The following is a 16,104-nucleotide window of genomic DNA, read 5'->3' as shown; positions in this document are numbered from 1 at the left end:
ATTTCTTGCAGCACTAGTTTGGTTGTGATAAATTCCTTGAGTTTTATTTTTGTCTGGGAAGCTTTTTATTTCTCCTTCAATCTTAAATGATAGCTTTGCTGAATAAAGAAGTCTTGGTTGTAGGTTTTTGTTCTGCATTATTTTAAATATTTATTGCCATTCCCTTCTGGCCTCAAGTGTTTCTGTTGAAGAGTCCGATGTCATCTTTATGGGGGCTCCTTTGTAGGTAGGTGATTGCTTTTCTCTTGCAGCTCTTAGTATTTTTCCTTTATCTCTTAACTTTGGTATTTTAATTATGTGTTTTGGTGTTGTTCTCTTTGGGTTCCATTTTAAGGGGATTTTCTCTGCTTCTTGAACTTGTGACTTTTTCTGCATCAATTTTGGGAAGTTTTCAGCTAATTTCTTCATTGAAGTTCTCTATCCCTTGTTTTTTTTCTTCTCCTTCAGGAATTCCTCTGATGTGGATGTTGTTTCTCTTCATGTTGTCACAGAGCTCTCTTAGAGTTTCCTCAGACTTTTTGATCCTCTTCTTTTTGCTGTTCTGCTTCCGTGCTTTTGCTTATCTTGTCCTCTAAATCGCTGCTTCACTCTTCTGCTTCATCCAACTTTTAATTTCTTCTAGTCTTCTTTTCTGATGTTGTCATTTATGATTTCAATATCATTTTTTATCTCAACGATTTCTTTATTTAGGTGCTCATTTTGTCCATCTATTGTTGCTCTAAGATCCTTGAGCATCCTAACAGTCATTATTCTAAAGTCTGCATCTGGTATCTTATTTCCATTTCATTCAGTTCTTTTTCTTGGGATTTCTCTTGTTGATTCATTTGAATTGCACTTCTCTGTCTTCCCATTTTGTCCCTGCATAGACTAGATACCACTCTAACTATGGTTGGTAGGTGCTGAGCTGCTGGATGTACCATCCCTGGACCTCCCTGGCTGGAACCAGGCGCAGACCAGTGGGGGTCACTGCTTTTGGCTGGTCCTTAGCAACCTCCTTGGAGCTACAGGCGATCCAGAATTTGTGGTTGCCTCTGCTGGGCCTGATGCAATTGTAACTACCAGCTGCACTCCTACGCTGGCTTTTATCTACTCTTGGTCAGTGTTTGTGGCTTCTATTCCTGATGTGAGGTCTTTCCGCAAGCCCTACTCCACCTCCGCCTCCTCAGGCACTTAGGCACCAGCACGGTTGCAGCTCTGGCTGCTCCACAGGCACGGGGTACTCACCTTGCTGGGCCCCGCCTCCGTCAGCACGTGGAACACCTCTTCAGGCTCTAACCCTCTCCTTTGCGGCACCGGCTGCTAGGATACACCCTTTGCCAGTGCTCCCGCTGCCTCTCTGGCCTCCGCCCCTCACCATCTCTGCCTGGGCCACCTGGCTGTCCCCTGTGGGCATGTTACCCCTAGCCAGGCTCCATCTCCCCTGAGCACACAGGATGCCTCACCCCACTGGGGTCCACTGGCACGGAGGACTTCTTGCCCTGCAGGGTTCTGCCCTTATGGGTGCGTGGGCTGCCTTGCTAGGCTCCACCCCCCACCTGCGGCCCTTCAGAAGGTACTTAGCATGTTGGGCAGCTGTGTAGCCCAGACCTCAGGACTCAAATCCTGTGTCCCTGATTCGTCCCGTTTCAAAGTGTCTCTCTGCACTGTTGAGCAGGAGAGCCTCTGGTGTGGGTGGGGTAATTGCTTCCCTTTGCTGGCTTGGTTCTCCCAGGAAGAATGGGCACTTTAGGTTTGGGGAGTGACTCAGTACAGGGGCAGGGTAGCTGTCCCCCCCAGTCTCTCCCTGTGCCCCGACACTACACTCTCCTCTTGCAACTCCAGTCCTCTTGGCGCTCCCTGCTCCCGGAGCCCTGGGTCAGTGGCTGTGAATGAGGTTTTCTGCATGGTCCCTTTAAGATGGAGCCTGAGTCTGAGTTCTGTCTCTCTCTTGCAAATAGTAACCTGTCTCTTCGTTCAGTTAACTAATGTCCCTATGCCTCCTCTAGTATGAGGCTCCAGGTTGGGGCTCCGGTCCTAAGGCTGAGGGTCCACAACTCTCCTAAAAACCCACCCAGCTGTGAGAGATCCTCCAGGCTGCTGCTCACTCCTGGGAGCAGGGCACCCCTTTCTGCGTCTCCGCCTTTCCTACCAGGTCAGTGTGTTTCCTTTGGTGATGCTTGGTTATAAATTCCTCTTAGTGTAGTCCACATGTAAGTTTTAAATGAGGTAGGTCCTCAATTACTCATCAGGAATGAGAACACAGTGTTGCATTTTCTTTCAATTTCATGAGCAGCTAGAAAAGTGAATTTTGTATGGTATTTCCCAATTTTAAATATTGGTTAGATACGTGTAGGGGGAGTGGGTCAAACATATGTGCAGGATTATAACCATGGTGTTGGTGAGGAGTGTAAGAGCATCTTTGAGATCTTTATTTTTTTGAAGGCTAAAAATCTGTCTTATGAAACAACAATAGGCCTTAACACATAATTGTAGGACAAAATACTTAGGGAAAAATTTTACACCAGTTCAACTATGGCAGCACATTAAAATTACCTGGAGAAGTTTTAAAATGAACACCCGGGCCCCACACCAGTGCTGTAAAGTTCAGTAAATTGAGTAGTGTCCAGAGTCTCAGTTGATTATAATATACAGCCAGGCTTGAGAAAAAGAAACCTTCTTCCAGCCAAATTTTGGCAAGTAATTAAGTTGTTTTCTTTACAAAGAGCGCAGTTTGTACTATTAAAACAAGCCAGGAAAGAAAACCAGCAAGAAACCAACTTTTAGAAAGAAAGGTTGGCCTGAGTGATGGTGGTACAGTGGATGGAGTGTAGACCTGGGATGCCAAGTTCTCTGGTTTGAAACCCTGAGGTCACTAGCTTGAGTGCAGGCTCATCTCTCTTCCTTCCTGTCTCTCTCTCACTAAAAAAGAAAAAAAAATCAAGATAAACTTAGGGCGTCAGATGGCCAGTGTCAGTGTTTGCTTCATATCAATTTCAAGGACAAGTTAATAATGAGTGCAAAATATGTAAGTGTGATGGTTGGGGTAAGAACAAGGGTTAAAATCCCTAGTCAAGGCACATATGGGAGTTAATGCTTCCTGCTCCTCCCCCCTTCTCTCTCTACCCTCTCTAAAGTAAATAAATAAAATCTTAAAATTTTTTTTAAAAAGTGACACACGGTCAGAACATTAGTGAATCAAGGTCAGGTTCCAAGTTCATTTCAAAGCCAATCCAAGGTCACTTCAAGGAGATAATAGGATAGCCAGTATACAAAGGTCAAGAAGTTCAAGGTTAAAATTAGTGACACAGTATAAAAATTAGAAGGATGACTATAGTCAGAATAAGGTCAATTTATTTTAATTTTTTAATGTATTGTTATTTTTTAATTGATTTATTAACTTTAGAAAGGAAGGGAGAGACAGAAACATCAATCTGTTCCTATACATGCCCTAATCAGGGATCAAACCTACAGCCTTTGTGTAGTTGGATGATGCTCTAACCAACTGAGTTATCCAGCCAGGGCAAGAATAAGAGTCAATTTTAAGGGCGACTATGAGATAATCAAATTCAAGGGTAAGTTCAGCACTCACCTTGGCTAACATGCTACCATCAGTTTGAAGGTCAATTTTAAAGTGAACTCCAACTTATTCCAAGGTTGTGATGAATATTAGTGACATTTAGGATCAAGTTCATGTCAAGCTCAAAATTAGGACAATTTGCCTGACCAGGTGGTAGTACAATGGATAGAGCATTGACCTGGGATGCTCAGGACCCAGGTTCGAAACCCTGAGGTCATGGGCTTGAGCATGGGCTCACTAGCTTTAGCACAGGGTTGCCAGCTTGAGCATGGCATCACAGACATGACCTCATGGTCACTGGCTTGAGCAAGGAGTCACTGCCTCAGCTGGAGCCCCTCAGTCAAGGCACATATGAGAAAGCAATCAGTGAACAACTAAGCTGTGTTGGGGACTGAAAGCCAACAGGGTCACTGCAGTTTAGATTTTGGGGGGGACAGAGGTGTGGGGAACTGGCAGTAAGCTGACAGTCTGCCCAACCCCCACCTCACTTGTTCTGTGAAGTTGCTAAAGGCTATTTTGCTATGGTGCTAGATTGTTTTTTTGTGTGTGCTGTATTTTTTTAGATTTATACTCATCCTATCCCCCATGTTCCTCAAAAAGACTTGAGGCATGTTTCTTTTTATCCTTTGTCTTGTGAAGTTAAAATGTTATGCATGATGGAGGTTTTCCATACTTGGGAGAATTCTTGGGTTGCCTTGGAAATGTGACCTTGCTTTAATGATCTCTTTGATTTGCCAATGGCCTCTCTTTGCCCTATAAATAAAGCAGGTTGGGGAATGGAGTTTTGCTTTTTGCAAGCAGCAAAGGTGCTGCAACTATGAGTTCATGCACCTCATCTCTCTCCCTTCCAGTCTGTCTCTCCCTTGCTTAAAAAAAAAAAAATTAGGGCAATTCACGAGGAACCACAGGTCAGGATCAAAGTCAGTTTTGCAAGATTGAGTTGAAGGTCATTTCAAAGCCATGGTGGGTCAAGATCAGGTTCATGATAAAGATCCAGTTTCAGGTAAAGTACAAGTTCAACTTAAAATTAGCATAAAATATAGTCTTAATCAGAATGAGAATCTGTTTCAGAGTCAAGTTCAAAGTTAGACATGGTCAGAATAAGAGTTTCAAGGTTATTTCCATGTCAAGAGGTGTCATGGTCCATATGAGGTCCAGTAAGTCCTTCAGAATCAAGAAGGTAAGAGGTTGACCATTAAGGTCAAGTTCCATGTTCAATTTCTGACTGGGGACAAAATCACGGGTCTTTAGAGTATACTTTAGACTGTATCTGGCTGAGAGCATCAGGGTCTGGGTTAGGATAAGTGAAATAAGATGAACATAATAAACTAAGTAATTAGTAATAATGAAAATAATCTGTATTAGTGTAAGCAAGCTCAGTCTCAATCATTGAATTTACATAACTCCTAATTTCATGTTATATTCATCTCCATGATTCATTCCTACTTTGAGTAGAGTGAATCAGCATGAATCTAACTAGTGCAAACAAGCTCAGCCTCACACATTCTTCGCCAAGGTAAAACCTTATACCTGGTTAGTGTTAACTAACATGAACATGAGCAACACATAAATCTCAAAGACATATTTTGAGTGATAGGAGAAATTAGGATTAATCTGAATAGGAGTCTGGATAAGAACTCTTCCTGTTAAGGTTAGAGATCTGAACTCATAAAATGATAAGATACTGAAGAAAGAAACTGAAGATATAAGTGAAAACATATACTGTGTTCATGTATAGAAAAAATTAACACCATTAAAATGTTCATGCCACCCAAAGCAATCCACAGACTCAACACAATTCCTACTAAAATACCAATGGTGTATCTCACAGAACAACAAAAAAATTCCAAGAATTTATATGGAACCTCAAAAGACCCCAAATAGTCTCAGCAATCTTGAGAAAAAAGGAACAAATTGGAAGTATCATGATACTTGATATCAAAATATACTACAAGGCCACAGTAATTAAAAAATAGCATGGCACTGCCTGACCAGTGGTGGCACAGTGGATAGAGCATCAACCTGGGACAATAAAGTCCCAGGTTCAAAACCCCAAGGCTGCTGCTTGAGTGTAGGCTCATTGACATGACCCCATGGTCACTGGCTTAAAGCCCAAGGTTGCTGGCTTGAGCAAGGAGTCAACTGGCTGGGCAGGAGCTCCCTCCACCCCTCGTCAAAGCATGTATGAGAAGCAATCGATGAACACCTAAAGTGCCACAACTGCATGTTGAAGCTTCTCATCTCTCCTTCCTGCCTGTCTCTCGCAAAAATAAAAAAAAATAACATACAAACAAAACAAAAAAAACCCCAACAACAACCAGCATGGTACCAGCAAAAATACCAGACATATAGATCAACAGAACAGAATAGAGAGCCTAGAAATAAATCCACACCTTTATGGTCAATTAATATTTGACAAAGGAGGCAAGAACATACAATAAAGACAGTCTATTCAATAAATGGTGTTGAGAAAACTGGATACATGCAAAAAAAAATGAAACTAGACCACTTCTTTATACCATACACATGAATAAACTCAAAATGGATGAAAGGCTTAAATATAAGTCTTGAAACTATAAAAATCCTGAAAGAAAACAAGCAGCACAATCTCAGAAATTTTTAGTAGCAATACTTTTCTGATATTATCTCCTAAGGAAAACATAGAAAAAATAAACAGATGGGACTACATCAAACTTAAAAGTTTTTACACAGCAAAGAAAACCAATAAAATGGGGGGAACCTATTTGCCAATGATACACCTTATAAGCAGTTAAAATCCAAAAATTTTAAAGAAATTACAAAACTCAACACCCAAAAAATACTTTTATATTTTAAAATTTATTTCATTTTAGAGAGAGGAAGGGAGAGAAACAGAAACATCAACATATTCCTGCATGTGCCCTGACGGGATCAAACCGGCAATTTTTGCATATTGGGACGATGCTCCAAACAGCCAAGCTATCCAGCCAGAGGAAAAAATATTTTTTTTCAATGGGCAAAGGACCTGAATAGATAGTTCTCCAAAGAACATACAGATGTCCAATAGACATATGAAAAGATGCTTATAGACATATAAAAAGATGCTTAACATCACTAATCATAGAAATGCAAATTAAAACCATGTGATATCACCTCATGCCTATCAGAATGGCTATCATCAATAAATCAACAAACAGCAAGTGTTGGTTACAACGTGGAGAAAAGGAAACCCTCCTGCAATATTGGTGGGAATGCAGATTTGTACAGCCACTGGGGAAAGCAGTATGGCATTTCCTAAAAAAATTAAAAATGGAATTCACTTATGAACCAGAGTTCCCACTTCTGGGAATATGTCCGAAGAAACCTGAAACACTAACTCAAATGAATATATGAACCCATATATTTACTGCAGTGTTATTTACAATAGCCAGGATCTGGAAGCAGCCCAAGTACTCATCAGTAGATAAATGGATAAAAAAAAGCTGTAGTGCCTGACCAGGCGATGGCGCAGTGAATAGAGCATTGGACTGGGACACAGAGGACCCAGGTTTGAAACTCCAAGGTCGCCAGCCTGAGTGTGGGCTCATCCAGCTTGAGCCTAAAGGTTGCTGGTTTGAGCAAGGTGTCACTTGCTCTGCTGTAGTCTCCTGGTCAAGGCACATATGAGAAAGCAATCAATGAACAACTAAGTTGCTGCAGCAAAGAATTGATGCTTCTCATCTCTCTCCCTTCCTGTCTGTCCCTATCTGTCCCTCTCTCTCTGATTAAAACAAAAAAATCCAGTGGTACATTTACACAGGGGAATACTACTCAGCCCAAGTGTCCACCAGTAGATGAGTGGATTAAAAAGCTTTGGTACATACACACAATAAAATACTAAGTGGCCGTGAAAAAGGAAATCTTATCTTTTGCAATGGCACGGATGGACCTGGATATTATTATGCTAAGTGAAATAATCCAGGCAGAAAGACAAATATATGATCTCACTTATATGTGGAATCTAATGAACAAAGTGAACTGAAGAATGGAATGGAGGCAGAGGCGGGGGTCACAGGAACCAGAGGAACAGCTGTCAGAGGGAAGGGGGATGAGGAGACGAGATCAGAGAAGGTGAAGGGATTAGTAAAATTATATATACAGATAACAGGACAGCAAATCCCAGAGGGAAGGGGGGGAGGGAGTTGGGGAAAGAGGGCAAAGGGGGTATAAATAGGGACATGGGGGTAGGGGTGAGGCTGTTATATTGAGTGGGACACTTGAATCCATGTAAACACAATAAATTAAAATAAAAAATTGAAAAAATGAAATCTTACCTTTTTGGACAGCATGAGTGGACTTAAGATCATTATTCTAAGTGAAATAAGCCAGGCAGAGAAAGACAAATACCATATGATCTCACTTATATGTGGACTCTAGTGATCAAAAAATAAAACAGAAAGAGAATCACAGATATAGTATGGACTGACAGCTGTCAGATGGGAGGGGGATCGGAGAACTGGATGAAAAACGTAAAGGGATTAAGCCAACAAACAGAAAACACCAAACCAGCCCCAGACAACAGTACAGTGATGCCAATGGGAAGGAGGTGAGGTACAAGAGGGTAAAGGGGGCACAACTGGTGAGAGGAGGAGACTGGGGGCACGGTGGTGAGCACACAGTGCAATATACAGATGATGTATTATGGAGCTGAACACTTGAAACTGGTATAATTTTATTTTTTTGTGAGAGACAGATAGAGACAGACAGGCAGGAAGGGAGAGAGATGAGAAGCATCAATTCTTCATTGCGACACCTTAGTTGTTCATTGATTGCTTTCTCATATGTGCCTTGATGGGGGGGGGGGTACTACAGCAGGGCAAGTGACCCCTTGCTCAAGCCAGCGACCTTGGGCTTCAAATCAGCAACCATGGGGTCATGTCTATGATCCCATTCTTAAACTAGCTACCCTGTGCTCCAGCTGGTGAGACCCCACTCAAGCCAGATGAGCCTGCGCTCAAGCCAGTGACCTCAGGGTTTTGAACATGGGTCCTCTGTGTCCCAGTCCAATGTTCTATCCACTGCGCCACCACCTGGTCAGGCAAACTGGTATGATTTAAAAAAAATAAATTTATATTTTATTTATTCATTTTTAGAGAAAAGAGAGAGAGAGAGTAGTGGAGAGGAGCAGGAAGCATCAACTCCCGTATGTCCCTTGACTGGGCAAGCCCAGGGTTTCAAACCAGTGACCTCAGCATTCCCAGGCTGATGCTTTATCCATTGTGCCACCACAAGTCAGACATGTTTTTATTAACTAATGTCACCCCAATAAATAAAGAACTTTGAAAAAATTATAGTATTGCTTATATCAGTCAAGAATTATGAAAGTAAATCCCCTTTATATTGATACTGTATTGCATAATATCGATGAGAGCAGCTAAATTACAAATTTCCATAACAAGGATAATAAAAGGAAATGTCAACTTTGGGAGTTTCTATGCCTCATCACTAAATTTTGCATGTAAAATAAAAAGCAAAAAAGAGGAACTCTTCCAGTTAGTGCACCAAACTTAGCCCTGGACTCCTCATACCTTGTTGGAGTAAACTGAGATGACAGCAGTACTCTATTTCACATTCCTACTGAGAGTGAGTTTAAACTAAGGAGTACTATTGAAATATATTCGTACTGGTGCAACAAATTCATTCTCAGACGTTATTCTCAAAAGTAACTTAATGTTTGTTAGAACAAACTGAGATGAATGTAAACACAGTAACACACATTCATCTCCATTCACATTCCTACTGGGAGGCAGGGCAGTCAAATGAACCTAAGGAGTATGACTAAGAATCCTTACTGCTTGGTGAAGCAAATAGACTCCTCTAAAGTGCACGTTTATGATTAACCTCAGTACAAATACAGAAAAAGATGTTGTTTTAGTGCAGACTTCAGTCTTAGCCATTGCTTCTTATGGTAGATAAACCAAGTTTAGATGAACACAGTGTGTACGTGTACCATTTAGGTATACACGATGAAATCAAAGTCAGTCAGCCAGTGGGCTGATGGGAATTAGACTGATTAGTCCCAGGTGGAGAATAAGGTTGTTAAAGTAGGTTTCAATGTTGACTTCAAAGTGAGGATTCCTGGCCAAGTAGTTCAGTTGTTCATTTTGTCATTCCCATATGCCTGGTCAAGACACATAAAATAATCTGTTTTCTGAGGTCACTGGCAGGGTCTGGCTGTTAAGTGAGAGGAGGTCCTACTTACACTGTGAGCCAAATCAAGTTACAAAATCAAGATTATGATTAGGGTCAGTTTTAAGGTCATTTCATGGGGAATGTGTTTATAGGATGGCTGACAGACTTTAAGGGTGAAGATTACAGTCAAGTTCATTTTAAGTTCAAGATTAAAATTAGGTTGCCTGACATAGAGCATCAACCTGGAACACTGAGGACGCAGGTTTGAAACCCCGAGGTTACTGGCTTGAACGCAGGCTCACCAGCTTGAGCACGGGAATCATAATACGAGTTGATGCTTCTCACCTCTCTTCCTTCTTGTCTGTTCCTCTCTTCTTTTGTTAAAAAAAAAAAAAAGATTAAAATTAGGGTGAGCTATTACTGGAATCAGGGCCACATACAAGGTTACATTCAAGGTTATTTCGAGATAAAGCAGGTTAATATTAGGATGATCATCACTCTTAGGTTGATGGTCGAGATCAGAAGTCAAGGTCCAATCTCCACGTCCTAGTCAGGTTAGGACTGGAGGAACAGGTCGGAGAGGAACAGTAACCTGATTTGTAGAGGTGAGCATCACACAGGGTGCATAAACATGGCCCAGTTCCTGGGTCTCAAGTTGTAGGGGACTCTGCTTCTCCAGAAGCCAAACAGAATAACAATTAGACCTAGCTCAGGGAATGCAATCAGAGATTTAAGCTGTACACCCTAGCTACCATTGAATTGTAATCATGAGTTTCTAAAAATGCTTTAAAATTTTTTTAATTGATTTTTAGGGAGCGAGGAAGGGAGACAGAGAAACAGAAACATCGGTCTGATTTGTTCCTGTATGTGCCTTGAATGGAGTTGGAACCTGCACCCTGAGTACTGGGATGATGCTCCAACTGAGTTATTTGGCTCTGGCTAAAATTGCTATTTTTTAATGCATGAAGTATGAGCCAGGAGCAGCTACGAGAAAAAATAAAAACAAGAGTAGCCTGGAAAGTGGAAATGAGAAAAGCCTAGACACGTGGAATCCAAGAGCAAAGTCAACAGGGCATTTCTGCAAAATATATCTATACCCATCCACTGACTGAAATACTATTTATTTTTAATTTTTTTATTTATTGATTTCAGTGAGAAAGGGAGAGAGAGCAAGACAGGAACATTGAGTTATTCTGTTTGTGTCCTGACCTGGGATCAAATTGGCAATCTCTGTACTTTGGGAGGCTGCTCTAACCACTGAGTCATCTGGCCATGGCAAAACACTACTACTTTATAAAACTGGTTCCAGGAGGCATCTATACATTTGAAGTTGGTGGCTTATATATGCTGGAATACAGGGCCCCCGCTATCAAATCTTTCTCTCCTGTGAAAAACTGGAAATCCAGAACTATGTAATATCTAAATACTAGCAACTACATCGATTAAAAAAACAACAACAACACAACACAAAGGCTTAGTTACCCTCATAGGCTGTGCATGGTCCATTGGTAACCAGCAGTTTGTGGTTGCTTCTCTAAAGGGACAATGTGTTCTCCATTCAGGGTCCCTACCCTAAGACCTCCTGTAAAAAGTAAAAAAAAAAAAAAAACCCAAAAGAAACTAGGGACAAGTATTACAGGGCTGGATGTGAGAAGGCCTTTTTGCCTCAAAGCACCACAGATGCCCAGTTATGGAGGAGGGCATTTGTGTTCTTTTGCTTAAAAAAGCATTAATTATGATCAGCTAGCATGGGCTCTACCAAGCCAACAGTCTGGAAGAAGGAAAAAAGACAGGGCAAAGGCAGATGATCTTTGCTCTTATTACATTTTATTGGCATCACGTTCATCTCTTTACAGAAGAACTCAGCCCACACCCTAGAATGTAGACCTTTGGAAAAAAGGAAGTGCTTTGTTAAGCAAGCTACAGTGCAGGGGCAGATCCTAGGGAGGACGCAGAACTGCCAGGGTTCTATACCAAAGAAACAGGTGAATTAATAATGAGCAAACTGGGGAGTTGGGGAAAAAGAGAAAACGGTTTGCTAACCTAAGGATACCGCAACCCTGAAAGGAGTGCCTTCTAGAACAAAGGTAAAATCACTAGGACAGATCTGTTAGGATTTTCCTTTTCTGCTGATAAGTAGGATGCTCATCAAATAGGGAGAAAAAAGAGATAAATGAGAATTTTAACAACAGTCATTTATCCACTAAATACACCACTGTATTATGCAAATCAACCTTTTGGAAAATTTAGATACAGAAGGGAACTAGACAGTTTTCCTCCTGGAGAGATGAAAAGCTTTTTGGCTCTTAAGTCTTTGATAAAAGGCATACATAATTCTTTTGCCTACTGTACAGAATACTGCCTCTAGCTGGATTTCTGAATTCTGATCTGCTAATACTCTGCAATCCAGACAGGGTTCAACCCTCCATTTTACATGCCTGCATTACAGGACTTAAACACATAATCCAAGAATTTCTTACACTAATTTATATATTTTTAATTGGTTGCATATATTAACATGTACTATAAGATTCTTTTCTAAGAAGCATTACATAATAAATGGATACTGTAAAAAGATCTGATTAGTTAAAAGTAACAAGCATTAACAGATACATACAAAACTCAGCTTGATGAGACTAGGTGTGAGCCTGTAATGGAGCATGGGGCGTCAGCCTTCCCAATGATAGCCTTCACAAGGAGGGGTGGGGTGGGGTAAAAAGATTACAAGAACATTAAAAAATCAGATAACTAACTGGACACAGATTAACTGTAAACAGTTCTCTCCCTGGTGGACAGAAAGAATAAGCTTCTGATGCCAAGTCTACACCAGAACAGTGTCTACAGCTGGCCCATGCTGCTGCCACACGAGGGCTGATGGCGTGGCTGGGGAGACTGCTGGAGTCCTCATCGCCCGGGCTGCTGGAGTCTGTCTGCTTGTGTCAGATGTGTGTGTGTGTGTGTGTGTGTGTGTGTGTGCGCGCGCGTGTGTGTGTTATATGAACGGGTGAGTGTGTTTGGCAGCTGGCTATGAGATCACTTAATTTTTTTTTTGAAAGAGGAGAGGGCGTTTGTGTTGGAAGGCCTAAGTGTGTTCTTGGTTTATGAAGGGCTCTGTGCTCTGCTCTCAATGCCCATTCAGCAACTGCAGCTTTCTGCCGAGGCTTTGGCCCGGTCATTCTTGTCCAGTTTGATGGGTTCAGGAAATTCATTGTACAGCTCCACCTCCGTTTCCTGGACAAAGAGAGACAGAAAGCTTTGTTACTCAAGGCATGGGGGAACTCCTGTGGCACACTTCCATCCAGGCCCAGTACACAGAACATGGGGACAGACCTAGCAGTGCAGGGAAGGCTCTGGCAGAAGGCACCCAACTCTCAAAAGCTGAACAAGAGGAAGAAAGGTTTTGTGGTAATTCCAGGAAGAGCAACAATCCACACTGAGAAGCGAGGACAGAAGCTGACACATGCTCTGCACCAGGTTGCAATCTGGGCCCCTGCCAGCTCACAGATACTTTCAGTATGGTCCACAAAGTCGCCAACACTTAAAAAGAAGTCAGACTTTATATGGCCTAGATTTTTGGCAACCCTTAACATTTCCACAAGGCAACAGTCAGCTAAAGCTGATTGGTAACTGCCTCCCAGTCCCAAAACATTCTTCCAGTTCTCTATTTGCCACTCATTTTTCTGGACTTAGGATCTATTTCTTTCTCCCAAAGGTTTAGGAAAGTTTTGTTTCCAAATGCTACATTCAGCCATGGATGAATTTTCTCACCACCTACGGTAAAAGACCACAGGAGATAGACTGTGGCAGTTTAACGTGAATTTTGCTGAATTAACATTTAGTCCGGTGAGGAGTAGGTTTCTACTTCCTGGTGTAGGAAAACAATTTTTAAACACTGGGTACATGTGTGCCAGGAACTGTTCTAGCATTTGGAGATTGAAGCAAGGAATGTTTTTATTTATTAAAAGTTCTTCAACCTGACCAGGTGGTAGCACAGTGGATAGAGCATCGACGTGGGACACTGAGGACCCAGGTTTGAAACCCCAAGGTCACTGGCTTGAGCACAGGATCAGACATGACTCCCAAGGTCACTGGTTTAAGCAAGGGTTCAGCTAGAACTCCCCGGTCAAGGCACATACAAGAAGCAATCAATGAACAATTAAAGTGCCACAACAACAAGCTGATGCTTCTCATCTCTCTCCCTCTCTGTTTGTCCCTATCTGTCCATCCATCTCTTGCTAAAAAAAAAAAAAAAAAGTTCTCCAGGGGCCCTGGCACATTTGGTTAGAGCATTGTCACAATACGCCATGGTTATGGCTTCAATTTTGGGTCAGGGTACATATGGGAAGCAGCCAATGAAAGTGGAACAATAAATGTTTCTGTTTCACCCCTTCCTCTTTCTCTAGAAATCAGTGAATAAATAAAAAAATTTAAAGTTCTCCAGGAAAAATTATTCCATTCATGATAGCTAAAACTAAAATCTCTAAGAATAATGTTTTTAAAAACTAATTCCCATCTCCATTTATCTATTTTCTGCCTTAAACAGATTTGCCTATTTCAGACATTTCATTTGATGGACATTTGTTTGGGCTGTTTCCACTTTAAGGCCATTATGGGTAATGTTATAAACATTTATGTACACGTTTTTGTGTAAACATGTTCTCATTTCTCTTGCGTACTTAGGAGTGGAATGGTTGGGTTATACAGCTACGTTTATGTTTAACTTTTTGAGGAACTGCCTATTTTCCAAAGTGACTGCACCATTTTACATTCCCACCAACACCTAGGAATACATTTAATATGAAAGCAAAGGATCTGAGTCTGACCAGGCAGTGGCACAGTAGACAGAGTGTCAACCTGGGATGCTGAGGACCCAGGTTCAAAACCCCGAAGGTGCCGGCTTGAGCACAGGGTCGCTGACTTGAGCAAAGGGTCACTGGCTCAGCTGAAGTCCCTGGTCAAGGCACATATGAGAAAGCAATCAATGAACAACTAAACTGCCACAAGTTGAGGCTTCTCATCTCTCTCCCTTCCTTTCTGTGCCTCTCTCTGTTAAAATTATTATTTTTAATAAAGATGTCATTTTATTTTTAGATTTTATTCATTTTAGAGAGGACAGATAGAGAGAGGAGAGAGGAGAGAGAGAGAGATAGGGGGAGGAGCAGGAAGCATCAACTGCCACAGTGCCATGACCAGGCAAGCCCGCGGTTTTGAACCGGGGACCTCAGCCTTCCAGGTCAGCTCTTTACCCACTGCGCCACCGCAGGTCAGGCTGCCCCTCTCTCTCCTGCTTAAAAAAAAAAGGCAAAGGATCTGAAAAATTATAAAATATTCTTGAAGGATGTAACACAAGGCCTAAATTAATAGCTGTCATGGACTAAATGTTTGCATCCCTCCAAAATTCCTATATGGAAGTCCTAAACCCCAGTGTATTTGGCTTAAGAAAGTAGTGAAGGTTAAAATGCAATCATAAGGCCCTGGCCGGCTGACTCAGTGGAGAATGCACTGGCCCTGTGCACAGACATCCCCGGTTCAATCCCCAGTCAGGGCACACATGAGAGGCGACCATCTGCTTCTCTCCCCTACCCTCTCCCCTTCACTCTCTTCCCCTCCCACAGCCAGTGGCTCAATTGGTTTGAGCAACGGCCCTGGGCACTGAGGACGGCTTGGTTGAGTTCAGCCTAGGACTCACAGGGGGGTTGCTGGGTGGAGCCCAGTCACGAAACATGCGGGAGTCCGTCTTTCTCTCCTCCTCTCAAGGCAATCATAAGGGTGGGGCCCTGATCTGACAGGATTAGTGTCCTTGTAAGAGACACGAGGGAGCAACCAGCAACAAGTGTTCTCTCTCTTTCCCCCACCCTCTGCATGTCTTCAAGAAAGGCTGTATGAGGACACAGGGAGAAAGCAGCAGTCTCCAAGAGATGAAGAGAAACACAATTTTCTGGCACCCTGATTATGGACTTCTGGCCTCCAGATTTGAGAGAAAATAAAATTGTGTTGTTTATCAATCCAGTTTGTACTTTGTTATGGCTCCAAAAGGGTTCTAATAGACCAGTTATACTGCAATTCCAATCACAACCTCAATAAAGTTTTGTTTTGAAAGAGGATAAGGAAAGAAACAGGTAGAACTAAAATCTTTTAATCTTAGTCTAAATGGAAAATGCACCAAAATAGCTAGTAAAAATTATAAACACGACTATTGAGGAGAGACTTGGACAGATCATACTATAAAGGTAGTCAAATCAAGATGGTCCAGGCAGGAAACACATGTTACCCCAGAACAGACTGGGAAGACTGGACATAGAGCCCAACATACATGAACATTTTTTTAAAGACTTTATTGACTTTCAGACAAAGGAGAGAGAGAGTGAGAGAGAGACAGAGAGAAAGGTGTGTGTGGC

At 41.9% G+C, this 16,104-nt stretch overlaps 1 protein-coding gene across 1 annotated transcript in view; it reads right to left on the bottom strand.

Moving 5' to 3' along the window:
- Window positions 1–11,511: 11,511 nt before the first annotated feature.
- The window catches only part of RAB7A (RAB7A, member RAS oncogene family), a 77,453-nt gene continuing 72,860 nt past the window's right edge, over window positions 11,512–16,104 (bottom strand). The window contains exon 6 of the mRNA XM_066352508.1: window positions 11,512–12,937. Within this exon, the coding sequence (XP_066208605.1) occupies window positions 12,842–12,937 (96 nt within the window). The 3' untranslated portion in view covers window positions 11,512–12,841. The remainder of the gene's footprint in view (window positions 12,938–16,104) is intronic.

This window comes from Saccopteryx leptura, chromosome 11 (assembly GCF_036850995.1).
Source record: "Saccopteryx leptura isolate mSacLep1 chromosome 11, mSacLep1_pri_phased_curated, whole genome shotgun sequence".
Lineage (NCBI taxonomy): Eukaryota > Metazoa > Chordata > Mammalia > Chiroptera > Emballonuridae > Saccopteryx > Saccopteryx leptura.
The sequence above is the reverse complement of the archived record's forward strand: the minus strand, read 5'-3'. Positions and strand labels throughout refer to the sequence as shown.